The sequence below is a fragment of the Poecile atricapillus genome, chromosome 11 (genome assembly GCF_030490865.1).
Source record: "Poecile atricapillus isolate bPoeAtr1 chromosome 11, bPoeAtr1.hap1, whole genome shotgun sequence".
NCBI classification, from domain to species: Eukaryota; Metazoa; Chordata; class Aves; order Passeriformes; family Paridae; genus Poecile; species Poecile atricapillus.
This window is the reverse complement of record NC_081259.1, coordinates 18,633,728-18,661,462: the sequence shown is the minus strand read 5'-3', so window position 1 is coordinate 18,661,462 and position 27,735 is coordinate 18,633,728. Positions and strand designations below refer to the sequence as shown.

At 54.4% G+C, this 27,735-nt stretch overlaps 1 protein-coding gene across 2 annotated transcripts; it reads left to right on the top strand.

Annotated features, from left to right (window-relative positions):
* ARID3B (AT-rich interaction domain 3B) lies at positions 1–26,587 on the top strand. 2 transcript variants are annotated; one of them, XR_009278497.1, is made up of 10 exons: positions 1–153; positions 1,865–2,468; positions 8,117–8,188; positions 9,047–9,119; positions 17,895–18,078; positions 20,390–20,643; positions 20,757–21,014; positions 22,562–22,651; positions 23,385–24,161; positions 24,302–26,587. XR_009278497.1 is itself a non-coding variant. In XM_058847315.1 (9 exons), exons 2-9 carry the CDS (start codon positions 1,911–1,913, stop codon positions 23,558–23,560), a joined length of 1,665 nt encoding a protein of 554 aa, XP_058703298.1. In that variant the 5' UTR covers positions 1–153; positions 1,865–1,910; the 3' UTR covers positions 23,561–24,290. The 2 variants fall into 2 exon arrangements, 1 of the variants encoding a protein (XP_058703298.1); XM_058847315.1 differs by lacking the exon at positions 24,302–26,587 and having other exon boundaries at positions 23,385–24,290.
* Positions 26,588–27,735: the final 1,148 nt, after the last annotated feature.

Sequence of the window (27,735 nt, the reverse complement as noted above, 5' to 3'; positions counted from 1 at the left end):
GCTTCCGGCCGGGCGAGGAAGGGGCGGGAGGGGGGAAGGAAGGGAAGGAGGAAGGGAAGGGAGAGGAAAAAGGAAGGAAGGAGGGAAGGAAAGAAGGAAGGAAGGAGGAGCTGAGGCGGCCGCGCACGGAGCGGCGGGGACCCGCCACGGGAGGTAACGGGGGAGCCGCGGGGGTGCTGAGGGGGGGGGCGCTTGGGGGCCCCTCGGTGTCTCCGCCTGAGGGGAGGCTCGGGGCGATTCCCCTTGGGGCGGGTAAAACCGGGACCGCTTCATTAATTAACGAACCCATTAGCGGCCCTCGCTGCTGCAATAAGCTCTTTCCCGGTTAAAAACTGCGATTAAAGTGGGGTGAAAGGGCTCGCAGCGGGGTTGGGGCTGGGGCAAACTCGGTCCTGGCGTGAGGGAAGAGGCGCAAAAAGCGGCGGAGAACCGGCAAAAGTGCCGCTGGAAAAACAAAAAGGAGGGCAGGGCCACCGAAAGCAGCGAGCAAACATCCTCGGAGAGGGCGTGGAGAGGCTCCCAAATTCGGGCTGCTCTCCTGCTTTTATCCCCGCTGCTCTTGGCACCCCAGCCCGGCACCGAAGCTGCGAATTCAACTCTTTTTTTGTGCCCCAAATCTCGCCTCAGCTGCCGTGTTTGCGTCCTAATGCCGGTTTTCCCCTGGAGGGATCCTGCTGAGCCGGGTTTGCTGGGCTCCTCCGCTCTTTCTCGGCTTTCCCGGGGTGAAAGGAGCTGGGCAAAGCCAGGGAAGCGGGGAAAATGAGTTTGGCACGCACATAGGGATGCTCCGCAGGTCCTGGAAGTTGCCTCTCACTCGGAATCCTGCTGCCTGGTGGTGCTCGGTTATTTTAGAGCACAATCCTGCCTGATTCCAGACGGGTTTTTTGTGGTTTTTTCCCCAAAATGATCCCTTCTTTCCCTAAAGAAAGATGCGTGCGGCTGCAGACGGGGGCGGTGGGAGGTGGCAGGGGCTCGGGTTTGTTTGGAGTTGGCTTTCCCTTTGTTTCCCCGAGCTGGCCGTGTTTTTATACCCCAAAAAAACCCGAAATGGGATGTGTTTGATCACCTTTCCCCCGCCCCGAGGAGGACAAAGTCCAAACTGCGGCCGGAGATGAGCGGCGCCGTCGCTTTTCCAGGATTTATCCCGAGCTCCGCTTCCAGCCGGGGCTGTTCTGCCGGGCTTTGCTCAAGTGCTGGCTCAGCAGGTCAAAAATGGAGAGCTGCGAGAGCTCCCGGGCTCCTCGGGCTGGGAAAACTGGAGGGAGGACACGGACAGAGCTGGGATGTGCTGGGATGAGCTCCGGGATCCCGAGGATTCTGTGCTCCCATTTCCGTCTCCCTGGGGAAAAATAATGCTTAAACTTGTTTCTTTAAACAATTATATTTATTTATTTTTTACGAAGCGGCAGGGGTTTAGAGCACAGAAAAAATTTAGGGATAGCCCCTCACGACAAATCCCCGCTTGGCACGGATATAAATTTATCTATTTATTTTTTTAATATATAAATATGGTCGAGCTCATCCTGGCTGTCTCCTTTTAAGGCAGTATTCCAGGAGCACCAAATCCCAAACCTGACCTTCCAACAGCAATTATTTAGGAAGTGTGGAAGGCTTGTGCCCGCACAAAGGCATTCGGGACGGTGTCTTCGGGGCAGAGCAGAGCGAGCTCCCGGCTCGAAAATACAATTAAACAGTCTGAAAATTGAATGGGAGCCGGAGCCCGAGGCTGTTAAACGCGGAGCTGATTGTTTCACGGTCTCCTGCACAGGAAAGAGCCCTGGCTCTGCGCTCCGTCCATCCCCTTCCTGGGGAAGAGATGAAAGCGCTGGGCGCTCTGGCTCAGCAGCGTTTGTCTCCCCGGCAGATCCTGCGCGGCTCCCGCCGGGGCTCCCAGCCATGCGCACGGCGGGATGAAGCTGCAGGCGGTGGTGGAGCAGCTGCAGAAGCAGCAGCAGCAGCAGCAGCAGCAGCAGCAGCAGCAGCAGCAGGCAGCGGTGCCCATGGATTGCCGGGAGCGCCGCCGGGAGCCGCAGGTGCCGTTCCCGACGCCGCCGTTCCCTGCCCAGCCCCGCTCCATCGGCCAGCGGCTGCCGGTGCCGGCTGCTGTGCCCCCGGGCAGAGCCCCCAGCGCGGCCAGCCGGGCCCCGGAGCACAGCAGCAGGAACTCTGAGGAGGAGGAAGATGAGGAGGAGGAGGAGGATGAGGAGGAGGATGAAGAAGAAGACGACGGCACTGAGCTGGAGGACGGTGCCGAGGTGCCCGGCCAGGAAAGCTGCTCTGCCCTGGAGTATTTCCACGCTCCCAAAGCCGCCCATCCCAAGCAGAGAGCGGGCTCCAGCCCCGTGCCGGCCGTGGGGCACCCGCGGGGCGCCCAGCAGGGCGAGGAGGAGCAAGGCAAAGACTCTGCCAAGCATCCCGGAGCTCCAGCGGGGCGCCCCGGCTGGCGCCTGGACCAGCAGCTCAAACAGGTCAGTGCTGCCATTCCCCCCTCCCAAAAAACCACCTCCATCCTCACAGGCACTCCGGAGCACTCTCCTCCAGAAAGAGATTCCCAAAGAATTCCCAAAGCCAGAGGGCTTTAAGGATTTCCAGCTTGGGGTGGAGTCCCTGCTCCGTGAGAGCCTTTGTGGGCTGGGATTTTGGGAAAAGCCTGGTGTTTGTTTCTTGTCCTTGATCTCTTTCTGGGATGCTGGAATTGTGAATTTCCGAGGGCTGGCATGGGCAGGCAGGGAGATGATCCTGATCCTGGGAGGCAGAGCCACTTTATATTCCATGTGTGGGGAAGGAGGAGAGGAGAGGAGAGGAAAGGAAAAAGGAAAGGAAAGGAGAAAGGAGAAAGGAAAGGGGAAAGGAAAGGGCCAGCCAGCCCACTGCTGCCTCGTGGGAGGTTAATTCCACGTTTCTCTCCTCATAGCCTGGAGATGGTGGAATCATTCCCCCAGTAGGAATGTCAGTGGATCGCTGGGATCTGTCCCTGCAGAGCAGGTGGGAGCTCCCAGCCCAGCTCATCGGGGAACTGGGCTGTAAAACACCCTGGGGAAACACTTGCTGCTGGTTTTCCTCCAAGGAGCTGGGCGGGGGAGAGGGAATTGCTGAAGCTCCTGCAGGGAAACAAGGAGGGTTTGTCAGTCAGGGGCCTCGGAATTTACTGGATGGGAGTGGTGAAAACTTCCTCTTTCAGGGCTCTGGGTGGGGAACAGGAGGCAGGGCTCAGGTCTTAAGGGATCTATTTCTTTAAAAAGCCAAATAAGCTCGGCTTAGTCCGGGGCTGGTTTTGTTCCTTGAGAACAAAATTTTGTTCCTGGTGAGAGCCCTGCAGATCTTGCTGGCCCTGAAACCAGCCAGGGCTGGCCTTGCCTTGTGTGGAAGAGGAGGAAAAAAAGGTGGAATAAAACATCATTCCACGTGCTCTGGACTATTCCTGTGCCTGGGCCACTTTAATCCGGCAGCCCAAAGTGCCCAGAGGTTCAGCAGGAAAAACTCAAAACCACTTTTTGCTGCTGGGAAAGGCAGGAATGGGAGGAATCCACAGACACCAAGCTCAGGAGTGGGTTAGAAAGAAGTAGTGGAGCTGTGCTCTGGGAAACAGTGGGAAAACGTGGCAGGAAAAGGCCCTGTTGCCCCAAAATTTTGTCCCTGGCACAGCCATTGGCTTGGATCCACAGTTGGGATCCAAATGGAGCTGCTGATGCCCAGTTCCCAGCTGGGAAATAAAACCAGGGGGCCTGGAGTGGCAGGAAAGGGAGGGAATTGTGTGGGGAGCTGTGAGTTTAATTCCTTGGAATCTTTAATATCCAGGCATCTTTTAAAGGGGTGGGCTCTTTCCTTTGCTCTCTGTCTTTTATGGGCAGAAAAAAATCCAGGATAAATTAGATCCTCCGCTTTGTTTCCAAAATTATTTTTGGATGAGTCTTTTCTTTTTTTCAGTTTATTTTGCCAGTCCTGTGCCCTGCTCTGAGAGCATTCCTGGGATGCAGGATGCTCATGGAAACAGAGAGGGAAAAGTCACTTCCTTCCTTTCCTCAGGGGTGATTCTGGGTTCTTCTGGAAGCCTTGGGGAAAAGCATCCCTTGGAATTGTGAGCCTGGGATTGCCCAGGACACGGAGATTTCCCAGGCAGGAATCTGGGAGCCACCAGGAAAAAGAAGCCACTTCTGTCCCATCCCAGGAAATAATTGTGGGACGAGGCTGCGGGCGAAAGGATGGGAACGAGCTGGATTTTGGAGTGATGGGGAATTCTGTCAGCACAGGGACTCCTCCAGCCCTCTGGAATGCCCTGAAACCTGTCCCAGCTCCTGGAAAAGGGCTGGTTTTGGGGAAAAGTGAGGGTTTAATTCCAGGGGTTGGGCACCTGCTGGGTCCTCATCCCGTGGGTGCTCACGTTGCTTGGGAATGCCGCTGATTCCCGGGAAAGCTGAGCAGAGAGAAACAGGAGCAGGGCTGGATGCTGCTTCCCCCTGCTCCACCAGGGCTGCTGCAGCACCAGCACCGGTGTTTGCATCAGGAATGTGGGAATAAATCCCAGATTTCCAGGCCTGAGAGAGTGGGACTCTCACCAGTAGCAGTTTGTGCCCGGGATTTTGGGGATGGCTCTTCCCAGAAATCTCTGAGACCTGAACCTTGCCAGAGGTCAGGCTGTTGATTAAAATAATTACTTAAAATAATTACTGAGCCTTTGCTGGGGGAACGAGTGGCTGGCATTCCATAACCTCAGAGTGCAGGGATTGCTCAGGGGAGAGCCATTAATCCAGGATGGAAAGGGAAAAAAGGGGAATTTCACACGGGGGGTTTCTCCCTGTGGTTATTCCAAGGTTGGATTTTCAGGCCCTTTGGGGATATTTTCCCTTTTATGCTGCGGTGGGGGGAGATCCCTCGTTGCCAGCTGAGAGCAAACACCTGCTCTTTCTTCTGCTTTGGATTCTCCCTTTGCTGCTTCTCCTGAAATCCCTGGCTTAGCTTCAGAGGATTCCCCAGCTCCTCACCTGCAGAATTCCACAGGTGAGTTAGGCTGTGCTGGATCCGGAGGCAGGAAAAGGAGCAGACTCGTGGGATTTGTTCAGGTGCCACACTTATTTATAGGAGTAGTGGCAGCTTGTCTCCTGCAGTGCCAGTTCCCGGGAATTCAGGCTGGAGACAGGAGGTGTGAGGAGCTGGAATGTGTTGTTTCCTCGCGTTTTTCTCGCTCCGGGGTAAAGCCGTGACTCCGGGCTGGCATCCCTCTTCTCACTCCAAATCAGTCTTGGCACTCGGCTTTTGGCTGATTCCTCCGAGTCTTTGGGAACAGGAGGCGTTCAGAGAGCCCAGCTTTTCCTCAAGGATGAGGGAGCAGGTTCCTGTTTGCTCACGGAAGGAACTTAATTAAAGAAAAAAAAGCAATTAATCGGTTAAACCTCAGCCCTTCCCTTCCCCATCCTCCCTGCCATTCCTGAAATCACTAAAATGTTTTCGAGGGCTGCCTTTGAAGCTGAATTGAGCTCTGTTATTAGGAAGGCAGGGAAGGGTTGATTCCCATTCCAGGAGAGCTGGTGTGGGCAGTAATTACCCCTTGGCTCTCCCTGCCTGAGAACTTGCAGCTCGGGGCAGCAGCCCTGATCTTATCAGCCTTTGTACTACAACAGTTTTCTTTCTGGGAGCATCTGTTTCACTTCCTAGGGCTTAACTCTGCCCACAGAAGGAATTTCTGTGGATTCCCTGATAATCCTGAAATTGCAGCCCCCGTCCCTTTTCATTGACTCGACCCATGTGGCAGGGGAGGGGTTTCCTTGGGCCTTCAGCCTCATCCCCAGGCAGGTATTCCAGCAGATTCCTGGCCTAAAACTGCTGTCCAAAGTGGGGAGGGGCAGAATGAGTCTGGATCTGATGGCACAAGTTGTTATCCCTCAGGTTTTGTCCTGGAGAGAGCGGGAAGTGTTTGTGGGGATCCCAGTGTCACAGCTTCTCCCAGGGTCCCCCGATGCCCTGCAGGGATTTATTGGCTTCTCCTGCCGTCCCTGCAGAGGAGGAGGTTCTGTTTTCCCAGTGGGAATGGCAGGGAAGCTGGAGCCCAAGCTCTCCTGATGGGCAGAAGGGATTTTGTGGGGCATCTGGAGCACTTCTGGTGATTTCCCTGTGCTGGAGTCAGGATCACCACCAGTGCTGGGGCCTGGGGAAGGACCTGTTCTGTGCATAAATACGGCTTTCCATGGATAAACACAGCTTCATTCCCTGCTGCTGGGCTGCCATGCCCTGCTCCATCCCCACATCTCCATGCCCCGGGCTGAGGAGCCCTCTCCTTGTCCCTGAGCCCTTTTCAGCTGCTGCAGGAGGAGGTGCTGAGGCTGCCCAGAGCCCTCAGGGTCACGCCAGGTGAGAGCTGGCCCTGCTGGTTTGGTGGCCATATGGCCAAAGCCTGGTGGCTCCAGCTCCCCCTAAGCTCCTTTTCCCAGGAGGCACTCCTGAGATTCCCAGGCTGGAGCAGTGGGAAGTGGGATGGAATTATTCCATTCCCATTCTGTTCTAATCACCCATTTTTTTATTATTCCCTAGAGAACAACCCAAATGTGTTCTGTTCAACTTTTCAAGAGTCTTTAAGCCCTTTAAAAGTTTTCCCCCTGGGAATTATCCCAAGTTCAAACCCACTGCCGGGGGGGAATTTGCCTCCTTCTTTCTCATCCCTGCCCTCAAATGTAGCGGAATAAGCTCTCAGCGTGACCAGAATTCCCTCTGGAAGCCAGTTCTGCCCTCTGGATTTATATCCAAGAGCAAACCTGGGAAGGGAGCAGCCAAAGAAAGCTGAACCTTCCCAAATCCCTGAGCCTCAGGAGCGTGGAGGGTCCAGGATGGGAAATTCCTGCTGCCCCCACTGTGTCTGATTCTGGCTGCTCCCCAGATTTGATCCCAGAAAACAGTCAGTAGGGCTTTAGGAGCAGCTGGATGCTTCCATAATGAGCAGAAATCTGTGGGTTTAATCTCTGCTGGATGGAGAGGGAGAGAGGCTCCAGGAGAAAGGACATTGGGATGGATCCTCCTGCGAGCAAACCCCGGATCCCTGCCTGGAGAGGGCTGGGAATTGATCCTCCGCTGCAAACAGCTGACAGAACAGAAGTGGCAATAATCCCCCATTAAATATCTCTCAGTTGATGGGGTAATTGACTTTCCAGCAGGAATTACTGGCTCAAACCAAATCAGCGGGCATTAGGGAGCTCATTCCGGGTCTCGAGATCGGGCATGGAGGCGTGGCCCAGCTGCTCATCTTCCTGATTCAGTGTGTGTCTCCCAGCCAGGTGACTCGGGGATTTGGGGTGCTGGAGCCACTCCAGGATTCCCAGGGAGGAATTCCCAGGGGTTGCTTTTGGGGGTGCTGGCAGCTTTTCTCTCCGTGTGTTTGTCAGGGTGGATTTGGCTCTTCCTTCCTTTTTCCAGCACCCACGGGACTTTACGGAGTTGGTGCCTGGATTTATTTCAGGATCATCCTGGCCTTCCATCCAGCTGGAGCTGCTGGTGTCCAGCCCTCAGAGACCATTCCAGGGTGGTGATTTCCCAAGTGGAATAGGGTCTAATCAGATTAATCCTTTTAACGAGCCTTAATCCAGCAAAGCCGAGCTTTCCATTTCTCGGGGAGGGGGGAAAATCCACATCCTCCCGGGAGTCAGGGTACCAAGCAGCTTTCCAGAGGGATTATTCCCCTCCTTCTGCTCCTGGTTTTCCAGGGAAGCGTGGGGACGATGGCAGGGCTCTTCCAGGTGTGTCACCTGGAGGATGGGAAGGAATCTAACACCTTTCACTGGGGGGGCTCTGGGATGTGCCCTTGGAAAAGAAGATGGACACAGGGAGGAAAAGCAGCGCCTCTTTAGGAGCTGGATCTCATTCCAGCAGAGCCACAGAGGAAGGAGCTGGTATCCTGCTCTTCAGGAGGGGAGGGAATGTGCCTGGGGGGTGAAATTCCAGTTCCCTTTTGTGTGAGAGATCCCAGGAAATTCTGTCAAAAGCACCAATGCCCCCCTCCACCTCTCTTGTCACCTCGGGCTAAGCCAGCAGCTGCTTTTCTGTGTGTTTGTGCCTAAAAATCCGTGTGTTGGAACCTTCTGGAGCCTTTCCTTAGGAATCCTTCCCTCCTTTGCTGCTTTTCCCTCCCCAGAACGGCAGCGTGACCTGGAGCGACGAAGGCGACGGATGCCGGGGCAGAGAAATCTCCCGAGACTTTGCCAAGGTCTGTCTGGGCACAGGTGCTTTGGGAAGGGGGAATTTGGGGAATTCTCCTCCTGATCCATGGCAGAGCCCTCCCTGGAGGGAATTTGTGGGGAAAACTGCTTTGTCCTGTGATTTGGGGCTGGTTTGCTCTGGGGTAGAGTTTGAATTAACAACCGGACTTTGAAAATTTAAAAACTCGAGTCTGGGTTTTGCTCCAGCTGGGGTTTGAACGTTTTCCCTCTGGAATCCCATGCTCTTGGATTTGGATGTGTCACAGCAGCTGGAGGAGCTCAGTTTAAACTAAACTAATGCAGCTCTGCCCTTCCCAGAGCTCCCCAGGAATTCAGCCCCCAAAACCTCTGTACTTTAGGGACCCGCTGCCTGGGGAACTTCATTCGAATGATTTGAGCGTTTCCAACCTTCTGCTAAAAAAGGATTCCCGCAGCAAACGGATTCTGAGCCGATTTCTGGAGGTTTTTGGTTTATTTGGAGGCACTGCCAGGCGCACAGGGAAGCTCTGTCCTTTCATCTCCTCCTTCCAGGGCTTTGGCACTTAGGTGCCAATCCCTAAAGGAGGAAGGGAGGAGCTGCAGGGAGGTTTCCAGCGCTGCTCTGCGCCACTGACTGAGCTGAGGGTTGGATCTGATCCCCTTGGAGATCCTTCCCAGCTCTGGGAATCCCGTTCCCTTTAGGATGGCAGGCTTTGTGCCTGGATGAGTCCCTGAGGGGCTGAGTGAGACTCCTCAGACCACCAAATCCCTCAGGAGCCTCTCCCCATTTCCCCTCTTTGCCTTCCTTTATTCCTTTGTCAGTATTCCTTTCTTTTCTGTCTCCCTGTGAGCTGTGCCCTCATTCTGGTTCATTCCTCCCTTGGCAGCTCTACGAGCTGGACAGCGATCCTGAGCGCAAGGAGTTCCTGGATGACCTCTTCATCTTCATGCAGAAGAGGGGTGAGTGCCTCTTGCTTGAGTTCCATGAGTAAAACGGGGCAGGAAAGGGAATTCCTCCCTCCTGAGGCTGAAATAACAAATCCAGGAGCTAAAAACACTTGGGGCATTTCCCTTGGGGAAGCAGTAGGGAAAATCTGCCCTGTCACTTAAATTTCTTCACCTCCCAGTGTAGTGCTGGTGCTGTCCATACCCTGAAAATCCCAGGAATCTTTTCCTGGTGATTTCCAGGCTGTCAGTTTTCCAAAGCCAGCTCTCAGTGCAGGCTGTTGGTAATTAAGATGTGCTGAAATGTGGTGTTGGATAAAAGAAGCACCTCTGAAGGTTTGGGGTGCCCTCTTGTCCCTCCAAGGGTGCCACTTGGGAACTCTTCCCAAGCAACACCCATCCAACACAGCCTTTTTCCCACGTGGATTTTCCCTCTCCAGCAGCTCCAAGTTGTTAAACTCAGGCTGAGAGGGGTTTTTTGGCTGGAATTTTTGGCTTTCGAGGGCAGAGGCAGGATGGATTGCAGAGGGCCTGGAAATCCACCCCGTGCTCCAGCTCCTGCTTCCTCTTCCCCGTTAATTATTGATAATTAACACTCCCAGGGTTGGGGCTGGGCCGCTCACCAGCTGGAGGAGTGCAGATTTCCATCAGCTGGAGACTCCCTTGTTTTCCTGCCTGCTGCTGCATCTGTGGGGGAGAGGAGCTCAGAGAGACCAGGAATGTTTGGATTTATGGAATTCAGCCAGCCCAGTTTCTCCAGGTTGATGGGAAGACTGGGAAAACTGGGCAGAGTGTGGGTTGAGCTGCAGGAGGTGGTTTCTCCTCCATCCCTAATCCCAACTGCTGTGCCAATCCTGCAAAGGGAATATTTTTTAGCAGCTGTGTGCCCGTGTTTTTCCCATTCCTGCTCTTCCCAGGGTTTTGGGTGGCAGGGAGTAGGTGGAAATCCTGCTGTGGGGTTTTTTGGGAGCTGTTCAGCCTATCCAGGGATAACCGTAAGGATTCAGGCATCACTTCTCACTGTGTGCTGACAAACATCCCAATCCCAGCCTGACAAGCTGCCTTGTCCCCAAAAAAACCCCAAATCTGCTCCTCTCTGAGAGCAAAGTGTTTCTAAAATCCCAAAAAAACCAAAATCCACTCTTCTCCTGAGAGCAAAGTGCTTCTAAAATAAAAAAAAAAACCCAAATCTGCTCCTCTCCCAAGAGCAAAGTGTTTCTAAAATCCCCAAAAAAACCCAAATCCAGCTCTTCTCCTCTCTGAGAGCGAAGTGTTTCTAAAATCCCAATCCCAGGTTGAGGAGCTGCCTGGATCCCAAAAAACCTTGGAGCAGTGGGAACAGGCTGGGAGAGGGAGGCTGGAGTGGCCCTTTGGGGTTTTATTCCTGGGATGTGCCCTGGGAAGGAAGGGGGACAGCGAGGCTGGGGCAGAGCAGGACACGTGGCCCTGCTGTCCCTTCCCCTCCTCCCAGGGCTCTGATGGCACTTGGAGCCACCAGAGTTGGTGTTAGCCCAGGTTGCCCCATCCCTGGAAGTGCCCAAGGCCAGGCTGGAGCAGCCTGGGATGGTGGGAGGTGTCCCTGCTGTGGAACTGGATGGTCCTTCAGGGTCCTCTCCAGCCCAAACCATTCCTGCTCCTTCAGCTCCTCTCCAGCCCAAACCATTCCTGCTCCTTCAGCTCCTCTCCAACCCAAACCATTCCTGCTCCTTCAGCTCCTTCCAACCCAAACCATTCCTGCTCCTTCAGGGTCCTCTCCAGCCCAAACCATTCCTGCTCCTTCAGCTCCTTCCAACCCCAAACCATTCCTGCTCCTTCAGGGTCCTCTCCAGCCCAAACCATTCCTGCTCCTTCAGCTCCTCTCCAACCCAAACCATTCCTGCTCCTTCAGGGTCCTCTCCAACCCAAACCATTCCTGCTCCTTCAGCTCCTTCCAACCCCAAACCATTCCTGCTCCTTCAGCTCCTTCCAACCCAAACCATTCCTGCTCCTTCAGCTCCTTCCAACCCCAAACCATTCCTGCTCCTTCAGCTCCTTCCAACCCCAAACCATTCCTGCTCCTTCAGGGTCCTCTCCAACCCAAACCATTCCTGCTCCTTCAGCTCCTCTCCAACCCAAACCATTCCTGCTCCTTCAGCTCCTTCCAACCCCAAACCATTCCTGCTCCTTCAGCTCCTCTCCAGCCCCAAACCATTCCTGCTCCTTCAGCTCCTTCCAACCCAAACCATTCCTGCTCCTTCAGCTCCTTCCAACCCCAAACCATTCCTGCTCCTTCAGCTCCTCTCCAGCCCCAAACCATTCCTGCTCCTTCAGCTCCTTCCCAACCCAAACCATTCCTGCTCCTTCAGCTCCTTCCAACCCAAACCATTCCTGCTCCTTCAGCTCCTTCTGAACCCAAACCATTCCTGCTCCTTCAGGGTCCTCTCCAACCCAAACCATTCCTGCTCCTTCAGGGTCCTCTCCAACCCAAACCATTCCTGCTCCTTCAGCTCCTTCCAACCCAAACCATTCCTGCTCCTTCAGCTCCTTCTCAACCCAAACCATTCCTGCTCCTTCAGCTCTTCTCCAACCCAAACCATTCCTGCTCCTTCAGCTCCTCTCCAACCCAAACCATTCCTGCTCCTTCAGCTCCTCTCCAACCCAAACCATTCCTGCTCCTTCAGCTCCTTCCAACCCCAAACCATTCCTGCTCCTTCAGCTCCTTCTCAACCCAAACCATTCCTGCTCCTTCAGGGTCCTCTCCAACCCAAACCATTCCTGCTCCTTCAGCTCCTCTCCAGCCCCAAACCATTCCTGCTCCTTCAGCTCCTTCCAACCCAAACCATTCCATTGTCCTTCAGCTCCTTCTGAACCCAAACCATTCCTGCTCCTTCAGCTCCTTCCCAACCCAAACCATTCCTGCTCCTTCAGCTCCTTCCAACCCAAACCATTCCTGCTCCTTCAGCTCCTTCCCAACCCAAACCATTCCTGCTCCTTCAGCTCCTCTCCAGCCCAAACCATTCCTGCTCCTTCAGGGTCCTTCCAACCCCAAACCATTCCTGCTCCTTCAGCTCCTCTCCAACCCAAACCATTCCTGCTCCTTCAGGGTCCTCTCCAGCCCAAACCATTCCTGCTCCTTCAGCTCCTTCCCAGCCCAGCAGGGAATCCACCATTCCTTGTGTTTAAACTCCTGGAAGTGGGGGTAGGATGGGAGCAGGCGCAGATCCCAATCCCCTGGGATCTCCAGACAATGTGAATCCAGCTCCTCTGGGGACGCAGCATCCCAAAATCTCCTCCAGGGAATGCCTTGCTCATCCACCTTTTTTTTTGCCAGGGGTCCAAAAGCCTCTAGCAGATCCTCATTTGGTATTTTGGGGTAGTTTACCTGCAAATTCCAGTTATTTAGGAGAAGTTAGCAGCTGCCCCTTCCAGTAAAACCCAAACTTTCTCCCCCTTTTTATTATAAAACCAAACATTCTTGGCAGGCAGGAGAATTTGTTTTTTCCTCTAATTTGGAAAAAAACTTGTAACTTTCCCTTTGGACAGATCTGGGGGATAAAAAACCAACCTTTTCTAGAAAAGTAAGCATTAATTATCCCTTTAAGCAGCTGGAAACAGTGGTTTAGAGGGAATATTGTTTTACCTCCAAACAAAATCACATTGGAAGTAATTTCCCGGGAAAACAGAGTGAGGAGTTTGTCTGGTCCTGGCTTAGAGGAGCTTTGCTTTGGGTTTAGTTTGGGTGAAGGGTGTTTGGGATCCCCATTCCAGGGATTGCAGCTCTCCATGGCATTCCCAGGATCAGGGATTGCAGCTCCCCATGGGATCCCCATTCCATGATCAGGAATTGCAGCTCTCCATGGGATCCCCATTCCAGGATCAGGGATTGCAGCTCTCCATGGGATCCCCATTCCAGAATTAGGAATTTTAGCTCTCCATGGCATCCCCATTCCAGGGATTGCAGCTCCCCATGGGATCCCCATTCCATGATCAAGGATTGCACCTCCATGGGATCCCCATTCCAGGATCAGGGATTGCAGCTCTCCATGGAATCCCCATTTCAGAATTTGGGATTTTAGCTCTCCATGGGATCCCCAGGATCACGGATTGCAGCTCTCCATGGGATCCCCATTCCAGGGATCCCCATTCCAGGATCAAGGATTGCACCTCCATGGGATCTCCATTCCATGGGATCCCCATTCCAGGATCAGGGATTGCAGCTCTCCATGGGATCCCTGTTCCTTTTTATCCCAACTCTGGAGAACCAAAGCCCATAAAGCTCAGTCTGACCCCCTGAACCAGCCAGGATTTGTCCTTGGAGAGGGATTTGGGCAAGCCAGGAGCTGAGGCAGCGTGGGGGCTGTGTTGATTTGCTGCTGTAAAATGAAATTTTCCTTCTGCTTGGCTGGGAATTCCCACACCCCACGGAATTACCGCGCCTCCCTCGAAAGAAATACCGAGTTCTGTTCTGGAGATTTGGCTCAATATTGTTTTAAATCCCTGTGGACTTTCCCAGCTTCCTGGGGAAAACCTGTTCCTTCTGGCTGCCCCTTCCAGCATCTCCTCCCAACATATTTGGAGTGGGAAGAGCAGCTTTTTTTATGTACCTGCTCCAGATTGTGGCTTAAAAATGTCTTTTCCCTGCCTATTTTCTCACTCCGGGGCACGTTTCAGCAGGATTCCAATGTCCAAACACTCAGGATTCTCACCTCCTTTGTTCCCTGCCTGTGAAACTTGGGCAGTTGGGCAGGGAAATTGGATAGGGAAAGGTGGGAGGTGGTTGGGAAAACAGAGCTGGGTGTGATTAAGTGCCCTTTGTGCAGGACAAGCCCCGGGAATCTCCAGCACGGGGGCCAAGCAAACTCCTGAAATTCCCTGGAATTCGGCACAAACTCTCAGGGTTTTTTTTTGAGGGTTGGGGCCTGTTGTTTTGGGGCAGTTTTCCCTCAGTCGGGGTCTGACTCCCAGGTTTGGCTACGGGAGGGTGGAGAAGAGGAGAGCAAAGCCCTGGGGTGGTGTTGGATGGGAGGGAGAGGACGCTCCAAGGTTAATCCCCTTCCCCAGGAGCTGCTTCCCGTGTGTAAACCCAGCCATTCCAGGCTTTCCTGGGGCTCCCAGCTCCCTCAGCCCCCTCAGGAGCTCCGGGAGGCTGCAAATCCAGCAGGTTTTCCAAGCTTGGCACAGAGGGGCCACTGAGGTCTCTCTGAGGATGCCCCCGAGGCTCCCGATCCGTCTGCCTGGAATAGAGGAGGCTTTGGAAGGGGAGACATTCCCTGAAAGGCCAGGAATGTTTATGGCTCCAGCCAGCCTTCCTCTGGGGAAACGCTTGATTCCAGAAATCCAGATCATGGCCACCTTTCTCCTCAGAAAACCAGCTCCTTCTGAACCCAAACCATTCCTGCTCCTTCAGCTCCTTCTGAACCCAAACCATTCCATGGTTCTCCAGCTCCTTCTGAACCCAAACCATTCCATGGTTCTCCAGCTCCTTCCCAGCCCAAACCATTCCATTGTCCTTCAGCTCCTTCTCAACCCAAACCATTCCTGCTCCTTCAGCTCCTCTCCAACCCAAACCATTCCTGCTCCTTCAGCTCCTTCTGAACCCAAACCATTCCTGCTCCTTCAGCTCCTTCTGAACCCAAACCATTCCATTGTCCTTCAGCTCCTTCTGAACCCAAACCATTCCTGCTCCTTCAGGGTCCTCTCCAACCCAAACCATTCCTGCTCCTTCAGCTCCTTCCCAGACTGATCCATTCCTGCTCCTTCATCTCCTTCCCAGCCCAAACCATTCCATTGTCCTTCAGCTCCTTCTCAACCCAAACCATTCCTGCTCCTTCAGCTCCTTCCCAGCCCAGCAGGGAATCCACCATTCCTTGTGTTTAAACTCCTGGAAGTGGGGGTAGGATGGGAGCAGGCGCAGATCCCAATCCCCTGGGATCTCCAGACAATGTGAATCCAGCTCCTCTGGGGACGCAGCATCCCAAAATCTCCTCCCTCTCCATGGGACAACTCCACTTTCCCCTTCCACACTTATCTGCATCTCCCCTTTTCCAGTGGGAACCGGCTCCTCCTGCCCCTCATTTGGCTGGGACCAGCCAGGTTAGGGAGCTGCTAAAGGCAGGAAAAGTTGTTTTCCAGGGCAGCTGGGAGAGGAGGATCTTCCTCAGCCTCTGGGAGCTGGGCGGTGCTCGGGGCGGGAGGCTTGGAGGTACAGTAAAATGAGTTTGCCATCAAAAGGCAACAAGTCTTGGGCCGTGCCCCCAGCTGCTGACCTTTCCCTCTGGAATTCTGCCCCCTGACCCCGGGATCATTAATCCTGGCGCTGCCAGATGACAGTAATCCATCATGGCCCCTGACAGCCCTGCCCAGCACAGGATCCGCCGGGCTCTCGGCTTTAAGCCTTTCCTGTCGCGGCTCTGGGAGTTTCCAATAAAAACCTTTCCTTTCTCGCCTTCCCCGAGGCTGGGGGAGGAGAGGGCTCCGCATCCCTCTGGAAAACACCGGGAATGCGCCGGGCTGGACCCTGACACTGCTGGATCCACGGGGCGGTGCCGAAGGAACGCATGGAAAATGGAATTATCCTGGCCCCTGGGAGCCATTCTGTCCCTGCTGTAAAGCTGGACAGAGAGATTTTATTTGGGAGTGGTGGGGGGAGAAAAAAACCAAACTCAGATAAAAACTGAGTGGATAAATTTATGTTCTCTGTGTAAACACATTTAGCTGAGTTGATAAATGCGTGTTTCCATCGAAATCCCCGTTTAGCCGAGTTGAGAAATGCATGTTTCCAGCTAAATTTCAATTTAGCTGAGTTCATAAATGAAATTTCGGGCCACTTTTGGTCCTGTTTAAAAGCAGAGCTGAGGGAGGGAAGGTGTCCAGGGGGTGCTGAGGTGGTTCAGGGAGGTCAGACCCCATCGCTGCTCCTGCTCCAGCTGGGAGCAGCTCCCTGGAAATGCTTCCCCCTTTTTTCCCTGCCGATGCAGGGGATGTTTGTGCCTCTCACAGGAATATCTGGATTGAGAATTTCTGTATTTTCCCAGCTGCTGAGCTGGTGAAACCTGCAGAAGGGTAGAAGTGTATTTGGGGGAAATGCAGGGTATTAAAAAGCAGATATTTGTTCACAGTGTCTGCTGAGAGCTTTATCCATGGCTCTTCCCTTTCACTCTCCATCTGGATGAGAGCTGGCTGAAAGTCCCTTCTGGACAAGTTAATGCTATTCCCTAAATTGGATTGGGTGGCTTTGGCTGGGGGGAGAGGGGCTTCATCCTCCTCCAGCCCAGCAAAGGCTTTGCTGCTCTAATTAATGAAAAAAGGGGAATTTGGGGGTGTTCTGGAGGTATTTCCATGTTTTCCCTGCTGGTGTGACTCAGGTGATGAGTGACAGCTCGAGGTAAGTTGATCATTCCCTGATTCCCAGTGTTCCGTGGATCCCGTGGCGCTGTCAGCCTGCTCCCAGCGCCCCGAGACAAAATGGAGCCTTGGGAAAAAGAAATGGAGCAAATCGAGGATTTTTAATGCGGGAGGGATGGAGCCACAGAGAGTTTGGAGGGTTTGGAATTCCCTCTGTGCTCCCTGAGGGATCTGTGCCCCTGAAATGCGCTGCAGGCTGTGGGATCCGCTCGGTGGGCAGGGAAAGGAGAAGGGAGGAGGGTGGGATTGATGTGAATTGATCCAAACCTGATCAAACCGCTCCTGAACGCTTTGAATCTGCAGGGGGGGCTGCAAAAATGGGCTCTTTTATCCAGCATCTCGTTAACCTGTGGGAATTGGCACCAGCAGCTAATAATGCCTCACAGGCTTCCCGAAGAAAAGGCAGGAGGGGGGGAAAAAAATCCCCCTTGGATGTCTGAGCAGGACATCTGCAGGGCCGGGCTCCTTTCATGGCACGGAATAAACCCGTTTATAAGGGCCATAAACGGGGAGCTGGGGCTGGCACCAGCCTCCCCCGGGGCCTGGGGACTCCACAATTGTCCCCTGCCCCCTCCCGAGCCTTCCTGCCAGGCTGGGGCTGCCCATTGTAGGGACAGGATGCTGCCCTGGCCCAGGCGGCCCTTTGATCCAGGACAGAGTTTCCCAGGCCAAATAAAAGCTCTGCCACTTCAGCTTTTTTTAATTCCTTCTTCCTCTCCACGCCTAAACCTCCTCGGTTTGGGCGTTAGCACTTCCAGGAGGTGCCAAAGGGGTGCTGAGGGGTTAAAAATCAGATTTTCCTCCAAATGCGACAAAACCGAGCGGGGAGGATGGAGCAGGACCTGGCTTTGGGATGCCCAGAGCTGCCGTGGCCTCGTCAGGGAATTATTTGGGAGCGTGTTCAGGGAAAAACTGGAGGCTCTGTGGAAGGAGCAGCCTTGATTTACCTCTCCAGGTTGTTCCAAGCGTTGCACATGTGAGGGAGGATGAAATTGTGTCTCCATGGGGGAGAGATGTTCTCCGGCGCTGATTCCCGTGGTTCTGCTGTTCCCAGGCAAACAGCACAGCACGTCCTGGGGGATGAGGGAGCGCAGCCAGGATTTTTATCCGAGGATTTTAACCCTGAGCTCATAAAACTGATTCCTTTGTGCCTCTCATTCAATAGTCCCAACTTCCCTTCTTTCTATTCCAGTTTTTATTGGTCTGGTAATTCCCTTTGCCCACAGGAAAAGATTTTCCATGGAAGGGCCGTGCCCTTTGGCTGCTCTTCCCTGCATCATTTACTTGAAATTCCCTGAATTTCCCATTAGCAGAGAGATGGATCCCCCCCAAGCTGCCCATGCCCTCAGCCTCCTCCCCTCCCTGACTCCATCCTCTCCATGCTCCTTGTTTTTTTGTTCCTGGCAGGAACTCCCATCAACCGGATCCCCATCATGGCCAAGCAGATCCTGGATCTCTACATGCTCTACAAGCTGGTGACCGAGAAGGGTGGGCTGGTGGAGATCATCAACAAGAAGATCTGGAGGGAAATCACCAAAGGCCTTAACCTGCCCACCTCCATCACCAGCGCTGCCTTCACCCTGCGCACGCAGTGAGTTGGGAATAACGAGCTCCCAAAGGGAATTCCCATAAAAGATAAACCTTTTATCTCCTCCTGCTGGTTTAATGCCTGGGAATTCAGCACCTCCTTCCTTTGAGGATTGGTTACCTCGCCTGCAGCACAGGGATGGGGAAGGAAAAGTGGGATAAGGAGAGTAAAAAGACAAGTAGAAGTGAAATTGTAAATTGAACGGGTTGAAACTGTGCCTTAGCAATGTAGGAATAGACAATACAGAGAATATTTCAGTTGTGAGAGAGTTCTGGATTATTCTTTGAGGATATTTCAGTTTTGATGGCATTCTGGATGATTCTTTGTGGCTGTTTCAGTTGTGAGTAAATTCTGGGTGATTTATAGACAGTATTTAAGTTTTGATGATATTTTGGATGATTCTTTGGGGATATTTCAGTTGTGAGGAAATTCTGAACGATTCTTTGAGGATATTTCAGTTGTGAGGGAATTCTGAACGATTCTTTGAGGATATTTCAGCTGTGAGGGAATTCTGGATGATTCTTTGAGGATATTTCAGTTGTGAGGGAATTCTGGATGATTCTTTGAGGATATTTCAGTTGTGAGGGAATTCTGGATGATTCTTTGAGGGTATTTCAGTTGTGAGGGAATTCTGGATGATTCTGTGAGGATATTTCAGTTGTGAGGGAATTCTGGACGATTCTGTGAGGATATTTCAGTTGTGAGGGAATTCTGGATGATTCTTTGAGGATATCTCATTTGTGAGGGAATTCTGGGTGTTTTATAGGTAATATTTCAGTTGTGAGGGAATTCTTTATTATTTATAGACAATACTTCAGTGGTGAGGGAATTCTGGGTGGTTTATCAAAGATATTTCAGTTTTGATGCTATTTTGGATGATTCTTTGAGGATATTTCAGTTGTGAGTGAATTCTGGGTGATTTATAGGGGATATTTCATCCCAGCTTCTATGGAGACTCAGTTTTTTGGGAGGTTTTTAGAGCCCCAAAGAGGGAAGCTCCTTACCATTCCCCCAGGCTCTGTCTCCTACAAACCCATGAGGCAAAACTCCTCAAAAGGGGTAAGGTTCAGTGCTGGTCCAAATGCCTTGGACAGGGGTAATTCCTAAAAATTTCCTTGAATTAAGTGTTGTGATCCAAGGTCTGAGTTCTTAGGATTTTAAATTCACTCTGTTGTGAGCGAGTCCTGGGTGGTTTATCAAGGATATTTCAGTTGTGAGGGAATTCTGGATTATTTCTAGACAATATTTCAGTTCTGAGGGAATTGTGGTTGTTTATCAAGGATATTTCAGTTGTGAGAGAATTCTGGGTGGTTTATGGAAGATATTTCAGTTGTGAGGGAATTCTGGATGAGGTATAGACAGTACTTCAGTGGTGAGGGAATTCTGGGTGGTTTATCAAAGATATTTCAGTTTTGATGCTATTTTGGATGATTCTTTGAGGATATCTCAGTTGTGAGGGAATTCTGGATCTCAGTTGTGAGGGAATTCTGGGTGGTTTATCAAGGATATTTCAGTTATGAGGTAATTTTGGATGGTTTATCGAGGATATTTCTGTTGTGAGGGAATTCTGGATTATTTATAGACAATATTTCAGTTGTGAGGGAATTCTGGGTGGTTTATCAAGGGTATTTCAGTTGTGAGAGAATTCTGGGTGATTTATCGAGGGTATTTCAGTCGTGAGGGAATTCTGGATGATTTATCGAGGATGTTTCAGTTGTGAGGGAATTCTGGATGATTTATTGAGGATATTTCAGTTGTGAGGGAATTCTGGGTGGTCTATAGAAGATATTTCAGTTGTGAGGGTATTCTGAATTATTTATAGACAGTATTTCAGTTTTGATGGTATTCTGGATGATTTATAGACAATATTTCAGTTCTGAGGGAATTGTGGTTGTTTATCAAGGATATTTCAGTTGTGAGAGAATCTGGGTGGTTTATGGAAGATATTTCAGTTGTGAGGGAATTCTGGGTGTTTTATCAAAGATATTTCAGTTTTGATGCTATTTTGGATGATTCTTTGAGGATATTTCAGTTGTGAGGGAATTCTGGGTGATTTATCGAGGATATTTCAGTTGTGAGGGAATTCTGGGTGGTTTATTGAGGATATTTCAGTTGTGAGGGAATCCTGTGTGGTTTATCGAGGATATTTCAGTTGTGAGGGAATTCTGGATTATTTATAGACAATATTTCAGTTGTGAGGGAATTCTGGGTGGTTTATTGGGGATATTTCAGTTGTGAGGGAATCCTGGGTGGTTTATTGAGGATATTTCCCTCACCCAGCAGCACGTGCTGTGATCTCTGTCCCTCTCCCCAGGTACATGAAGTACCTCTACGCCTACGAGTGCGAGAAGAAGTCGCTGAGCTCCCCGGCCGAGCTCCAGGCCGCCATCGACGGCAACCGGCGCGAGGGCCGGCGGCCCAGCTACAGCTCCTCCCTGTTCAGCTACTCGCCCTCGGCGCCAGCGCCTCCTTCCCTGCTGTCCCCCCCCAAAATCCGCTTCCCCATCATCGGCATGGCGCCGGGCAGCGGCACCGGCAACCCCCGGGTGTCTCCGGCCGTCAGGAAAGGTCAGCGGCGCGTCGGCGGCGGTTTGCCGGGCGGTCGGTGGTGGTTTCCAGCCTGGAATGTGGGAGCAGGGGGTTGGGAAGGTGGCGTGGCTGAGCGAGCTCTCCTCGGCCAGGTGACAGCGTGCCGCTGAGCGTGTCCATGCCGAGCCGCATGGCCGTGCCCGTGAGCCTGGGCGGGCAGCAGGGCGCCGTGGCGGCCAGGACGGCCACCCTGGAGCAGCTGAGGGAGCGGCTGGAGGCGGGAGAGCCCCCGGAGAAGAAGGCGGCGCGGATGTCGGAGGAGGAGCAGCGGCTGGTGCAGCAGGCGCTGCAGCGCAACCTGTTCAGCGTGGCCCGGCAGATCCCCATGAAGATCAAAATCAACGGGAAAGGTCAGGCACAGAAATCCTCGGGAAGCAGCGGGGAGGGAAAGGCTCCCGGCCCGGAATGTCACACACCTCTGGGGACCCAGGCAGAGCATGGCACAGAGGTGTTAGAGCACAGGCTTGTGTTGGGTTTTCCTGCTGGAAAAATCCTCCTAATCCATTTCCTCCTAATCCATTTCCTCCAAATCCATTTCCTCCTAATCCATTTCCTCCAAATCCATTTCCTCCTAATCCATTTCCTCCAAATCCATTTCCTCCTAATCCATTTCCTCCTAGTCCATTTCCTCCTAGTCCATTTCTTCCAAATCCATTTCCTCCAAATCCATTTCCTCCAAATCCATTTCCTCCTAATCCATTTCCTCCTAATCCATTTCTATCAAATCCATTTCCTCCAAATCCATTTCCTCCTAATCCATTTCCTCCAAATCCATGAGGACCTTTGCCACGTTGCCAGAGCTCCAAGCTGGTGAAGTTTGGCACGGCTGGGGAGGAGGGGAGGAGCTGTTCTTGCTCCAGCAGTGCTGCTTTGAGGTGCTTGGCCACAGCTAGAGGTGGGAAAGGTCAAAGCAGGTTCCTCTTCCACAGCAGCAGCAGTTCCTGGCAGCTCTGCTGAATCCACCTGAATTTCACATGGAAACCAAAAGAGCCAGGGAAAGGGAATACAAATTTTATCCAGGAGTGTTCGTTCCATCTCCCCTGAATTGCCAAAGCCCAGACACTGAGAGCGATTGCTCCCTGCAGACAGGAGCAGGCTGAGCCCTGAGGATTCAGGGCTGGGATTCCCTCCTCTGTCAGGGCTGTCCTGTGTTCTGTGCCCTCCTTTTCCCCACATAAAGATCAGATGGAGCTCTGGGAGCTGCTGGGAGAGGTGGTTTGGATATACTCAGCATGGCTTGATGACAACCTTGAGGTTCAGCGTTAATAATGTGGAGTTTTTAGAGGGGGAGGCCTTGCTGCCCTCCGGGGAGGAGCAATCCCAAAATCCAGGCTCACTCTCGTGGAGATTCAGGAGCTCCTGGAAGAGTTTCTTGTTGTTTCCATGCCCATCACTCCCCAGGCTGAGGAAATGGAAGAAAATCCCGATTTTCATGGGGTGTCCCTGGGTTTTCCCTCCCTCCAGCGGCCGCTGGAGCTGCTGCAGTCCGAGCACATCGAGCAAAATCCAGCTGAGAGTTAAATCGGGGCTTGTCTCCTGCGCTCCCAGCCCTTCCTGGGGAGGGAATTCCTGCTGGGAATTCTGCCCTCGGGGAAAGATTTCCAAACACCTCCCAGCCTCACCAAAGCATTTCAACACCTTTGTAGCCTCTTCAGGGAATGGGTTTGGGTGGGGAGGGACCTCAAAGCCATGGGCAGGGACATTTCCCATGTGCCAGGAGCCCCATCCAGCCCCAGCACTGGCAGGGATCGGGGAATGAGGGCGCTGGGTGGGCACCTCCCGCCCTGAGAGGGGGCAGCAGGGGGGCAGTGTTCACCTCTGGGGGTGGAGGGGATGGGATCCATGCCCCCTAACTCTGCCTCCCTCCCTCCCTCCCTCCCTCCCTCCCTGGCACCAGACAAAGGCGACTCGGCGGCGCTGAACCTGTCCCACAATGGCATCGGCAGCATCAACATGTCCGTGGAGATCAACGGCACCACCTACGCTGGTGAGAGAGAACAGGAGAGCTTCCCTGGGAACGGGAGAGCTCTGCTGGGAACAGGAGAGCTCTGCTGGGAACGGGAGAGCTCTGCTGGGAATGGGAGAGCCCCCCTGGGAATGGGAGAGCTCTGCTGGGAATGGGAGAGCCCCCCTGGGAATGGGAGAGCCCCCCTGGGAACGGGAGAGCTCCTCTGGGAACGGGAGAGCTCTGCTGGGAATGGGAGAGCCCCCCTGGGAACAGGAGAGCCCCCCTGGGAACGGGAGAGCCCCCCTGGGAACGGGAATGGGTGGGATGGGGGTGGTCACTGCCAGGTGGCAGCAGGAGGTGATTCTTGTTCGCTGGGCTGGGCAGGACGAGCGCCTTTGCCGCGGTGCTTGTGCTGTAAAATCCGAGGGCAGGGGGTTGAAATCTCCATGGAAGTGTTAGTAGGAAGGAGCATTATCCCTGTTCTCCTGAGGAGGAGCTTTGCTGGGCTGTCCCAGCAGGAATTGTCCCCGCTGGAGCAGATCCCTTCTCACGTCATGCCTGCACATCCTTGGGCAAATCCCAAGTGAGAGGCCTGGCTCTGCCTGACCCTAACCCCGAGGGGATAATCCCTTCTCTGCGGGGGCAGCAGCCCTTTGGGATCTGTTGAGTGGCTCCAGCAGCAGGCACGAGCGCTGTGGAGCCAGCCTGGCCATGGGGACCCTTGGGGTGGGAGAGCCTCCCCGTGCCAGGCTGACCTGCCCTGTGCCCACAGGGGTGCTGTTTGCCCAGAAGCCCGTGGTGCAGCTCCTGGCCGGCTCGGGAACGCAGAGCTCGTGCAGCAGCAGCAGCAGCAGCAGCAGCAGCAGCAGCAGCTCCCACTGCTCCCCCAGCCCTACCTCATCGCGGGGCACGCCTGGCGCAGAGCCCTCCACCAGCTGGTCCCTCTGACGGGCACTGCCCCGGGGCACACAGATACCTCACCTCAAGGAACCTGCTCTCGTGGCTGGCCAGCAACAGGAGGATGATGATGATGGTGGTGGTGGTGGTGGTGGTGGTGGTGAAACCTTCCCATGCCAGCGAGTTTTCCTTCATTGTCTCTTTGTCCGGCCTTTTTTTGCTTTGTTTCCCCCACCCTTTCCTTCCACCCGTTTGCTCTTTGTTTCCTCCTCCTCCTCCTCCTCCTCCCAGGGTTTGTGGTGTTCCCCTGCCCTGGAGGGGGCACTCCTGGCCTTTCTCAATCAGGGATGGGCTCCAGGCGTGGCCGGGACGTCACCAGGGCAGGGAAAGGGCCGGGGCTGGGCTGGGAATCCCAATTGTGCTGGAACCGCCAGGGCTCTTCCCAGCCACGGCTCCGTGTTTTGACAATCCTGAGAGCCAGGGCTGCCTGGCCCTGTCCTCCCATGGCAATCTGCTCCTGCTCCTTCCTGCTCTGGCTCCTGAGCCTCCCTCCTGTTCCTCTCCAGGGTTTTGGCACCATCAGCTGCTCTGGCTGGTGCCAGCTCCCCCCTGGAGCCCTGAGCACCCCTGAGTGTCCCATGTCCCCTGAGCAGTGACACAGACAGCCTGGGCGTGCTGCTGGGGCTCTGTGTCACCCCTGAGTGTCCCCTGAGCAGTGACACAGACAGCCTGGGCGTGCTGCTGGGGCTCTGTGTCACCCCTGAGTGTCCCATGTCCCCTGAGCAGTGACAGAGCCTGGGCGTGCTGCTGAGGCTCTGTGTCACCCCTGAGTGTCCCCTGAGCAGTGACACAGACAGCCTGGGCGTGCTGCTGGGGCTCTGTGTCACCCCTGAGTGTCCTGTGTCCCCTGAGGAGTGACACAGACAGCCTGGGCGTGCTGCTGGGGCTCTGTGTCACCCCTGAGTGTCCCCTGAGCAGTGACAGGGACAGCCTGGGCATGCTGCTGGGGCTCTGTGTCACCCCTGAGTGTCCCGTGTCCCCTGAGGAGTGACACAGACAGCCTGGGTGTGCTGCTGGGGCTCTGTGTCACCCCTGAGTGTCCCCTGAGCAGTGACAGGGACAGCCTGGGCGTGCTGCTGGGGCTCTGTGTCACCCCTGAGTGTCCCCTGAGCAGTGACAGGGACAGCCTGGGCGTGCTGCTGGGGCTCCGTGTCCCGGCCCTGGGCTGGCCCAGGCTCCCTGGAGCAGCTCTGGGAGCTCTGCTGGGCTGAGCACAGGGGCGCTGCTGGCATCCAGCCGGGCACCTGGCTGTGGTTAATGTGGGGATCTGGGGCTCTGAACAGACCCCCCCTCCGATTGTACCCCAGCAGGGGAAACCTTCTGCTCCCCAGGGAGAGGCAGAGCACAGGGAACCCAGCCCTTCCCAGCCCTGGCAGCCCTGGCTGGAGGCAGAGCCGGAGTTCCCTGCTCTGTGAATCAGCTGCTCCGGTGGCCTCGTGCTGTCCCCGTCCTTCCCCGTGCCCCTGGTGACGTCCCTGCCATCCCTCCTGCCCTGGTGACGTCCCTCCCGTGCTCCAGGCCCAAGTCAGGTTTTTTTGAGCAGATGAAATACCTCAGATATGTACTTGTTGGGTTGGTTTTGTTTGTGTTGGGTTGGTTGTTTTTTTTTAACCTCTTCAGGAAGTATTGGCATATCCTATCGCTTGGGGGTTTCGTTAGGTGGGTTTGCTGACTTTGTGTTTGCTTTTATTTGTGTTCGCTTCTAAACGGATCACCAAAGACAGGGAGTTCAGAAAGGCTGAGCAGAGGAGCAGTGGCTTCCCCACCCTCCAGGAGCTGAGCTCCATCCAGCACCATCCCAGGACACGTGTCTGGTGGGAAAACGGGGCCAAAAAGGGATCTGTGCCTTGTCCTGGCTTTCCCCAGCCCCGGGCTCTGTGCTGGGGTTATCCTGCCCCTCGAGGGCTCGCTGGCACCAGGAGCTGGGAATGCACCTGTCCTGAGCAGGATGCTGCTGTTCCCAGTGCCCTCCCTGTGCCTGGGGGAGCCAGGCTGACCCTGCAGCCTCCCTGGCATTTCCTCCTCGCAGACTCACAGAGGATTTTGCAGCCTCTGGGACTCTATCAGATGATTTTTATTTTTTTTTCCTTTTGGTTGTTTTTTTTTGTGTTGTTTTGTTTTTTATTTTATTCGGGGGTGGGGTTGGGGCTGTTTCCTCTGAGTGGGACTGGGGCACTTTTTGCTTTTCCCTCTGCTCTGCTCCCCAGCCCCGGGGAGCGGAGGCTGCTCCGGGGCGGGGTTGCTTTGTCTCACTTGCTAACGTTGTGTTTTCTTGCACAGAAAGGCACTCGAATCACTGAATTGCTTGGACACTACTAGAGTATTAATGTTTATAAGCTTTACTCAACCTAGACTGGAACTAGCCAGGGACTAACAGATTGTTTTGTATCCAATTCAGGGAAAGAATCAGGTCGGGAAAGCCTAACAGATACCTCAGTTAAATAAGCTGCAACAATAAACCGGTCCTTTTCCCAGCCCAGGGTGACAAGGACCATCCAGACTGTGAAGAGTTAACCCTTTCCCTCGGCCTGGCTTTGGCCCTGGCAGCCTGAGCTGCGGGTCTCCTGCTGAGCTGCCAGGCTTTGGGTTGGGGGTGCTGGAAACCAGCAGAGAGCGGGGGAGGCTGGGCGGGGGCCGCCCCAGCCCCGCGCAGGTCTCAGGGTTTGATGCTGCCAGCAGGACGTTCCCGAGGGCACTGCTCCCGCTTTGCAGCGTCGCTCCATCCTCCCCCAGCTCCACACACCAGCCAAAAATAAAAAACACCCAGCTTGCTCCCTCCCCCGGCGCTTCCAGGGGGGAAAAGCGACCCGGGCCCGCTCCCGGGGCTGCGGGGAAGGCGCGGAGGGTGGGATGAGGGGAGGCTCCCGCGGCGAACGCGAACGTTCCCAGGGGAGACTGCGATCAGATGTTCTCCCCAATCAGCTGCAGCAGCCTTGCTAACTAGTTTTCTTACCTATTTAAAAGAAAAAAAAAAATAATAATAAAATAAGTAAATAAAAACAAACGTGATAGCCTAGGCGGTGGATAAATACCTCAACGTCTCCTTCCAACAAGTGTCTGTATATGTTGTTGTTGGTTTTTTTCTATCTTACAGGTTATCTGAATGTTTATATTCCAATAAACTTCTACCTCTTCACACCGTGACCCCCACGCCTGCTTTGTGCCCCCGGCTGGCTCCCTGAGCTTAAAGAATTCCCAGATATTCCCAGAGGCTGGAGTTTGTCCTTGCAGGGGCCCTGAGCTCCCAGTTCGGAGCTGGGTCCGCGGGGGCTGGGTGGAACCACGGCACTTCCAGGCTGGGTTCTGACGGAGCTGGAGCTGTCTCCGTCCCGAATCCCGCCTGTCACCACCTGCTCCCCGCAAGAAGGGAGCTGGGTGCCTCCCTCCTTCCTTCCTTCCCTCCTTCCCTCCCCGCAGCCTCGCTGTTGGCAGCGGGGCCGCTCCCGCTCCCTCCCGTCCCAGCCTTGCCCCGTGCCCGCGTTTGCCTTGGCCGAGGAGGCGATGGAGCCCTCGACCTTCCTCATGGTCCTCCCCCCGTGGAAGCAGAACCTCTGCCCTGCCCTGGTGGCCCGGCTGCAGGTGAGCTCCGCTCCCAGCCCATCCCAGCCTCTGCCCGCTCCTCCCCTCCGCTCCTGCCCACCCCTCCCGGCTCCGGCTGCTCCCGGTTGTTCAAGGACTCCGCCGCCGCCGGCGATGCCCGCAGCGGGTACGGTGGGGTCCCTCCCTGCTGGGTTTGTGCAGGCCCTGCAGCCCCTGCCCCGCACGGGATCCTCCAGCCCCGCAGCCGAAGGGGGCATCCCAAAGGTCCGGTCCGCGTTCCCACCCCCCGGCCCCGCAGATTCCCCCCCGTGTGTCCGCACCCCGGGCTGGACACGCTCCGGCCCTTCCAGCTCGCTCTCCCGGGGCTGCACGGCCGCGGACATCGGCAGGCGCTGTTTGGTCTGGAATTCAATCCCCCGAGGGAAATTCCCAGCCAGCCCCTCCCCTCCCTCCGTCCCTAAATTCAGCTCATCCCAGCCACGACCTGGCTCCCGAACAAACAACAAAGGGCTGGGGTGAGTCCAGCGCGGATTAAAGCACCTGGGCAGGGAGGCCCGACCCCGCGGGGTGAGACAATGCCGGCTTTTCTCCTTCCAACATCCCCATCCCTCCGTGGGACCCGGCTC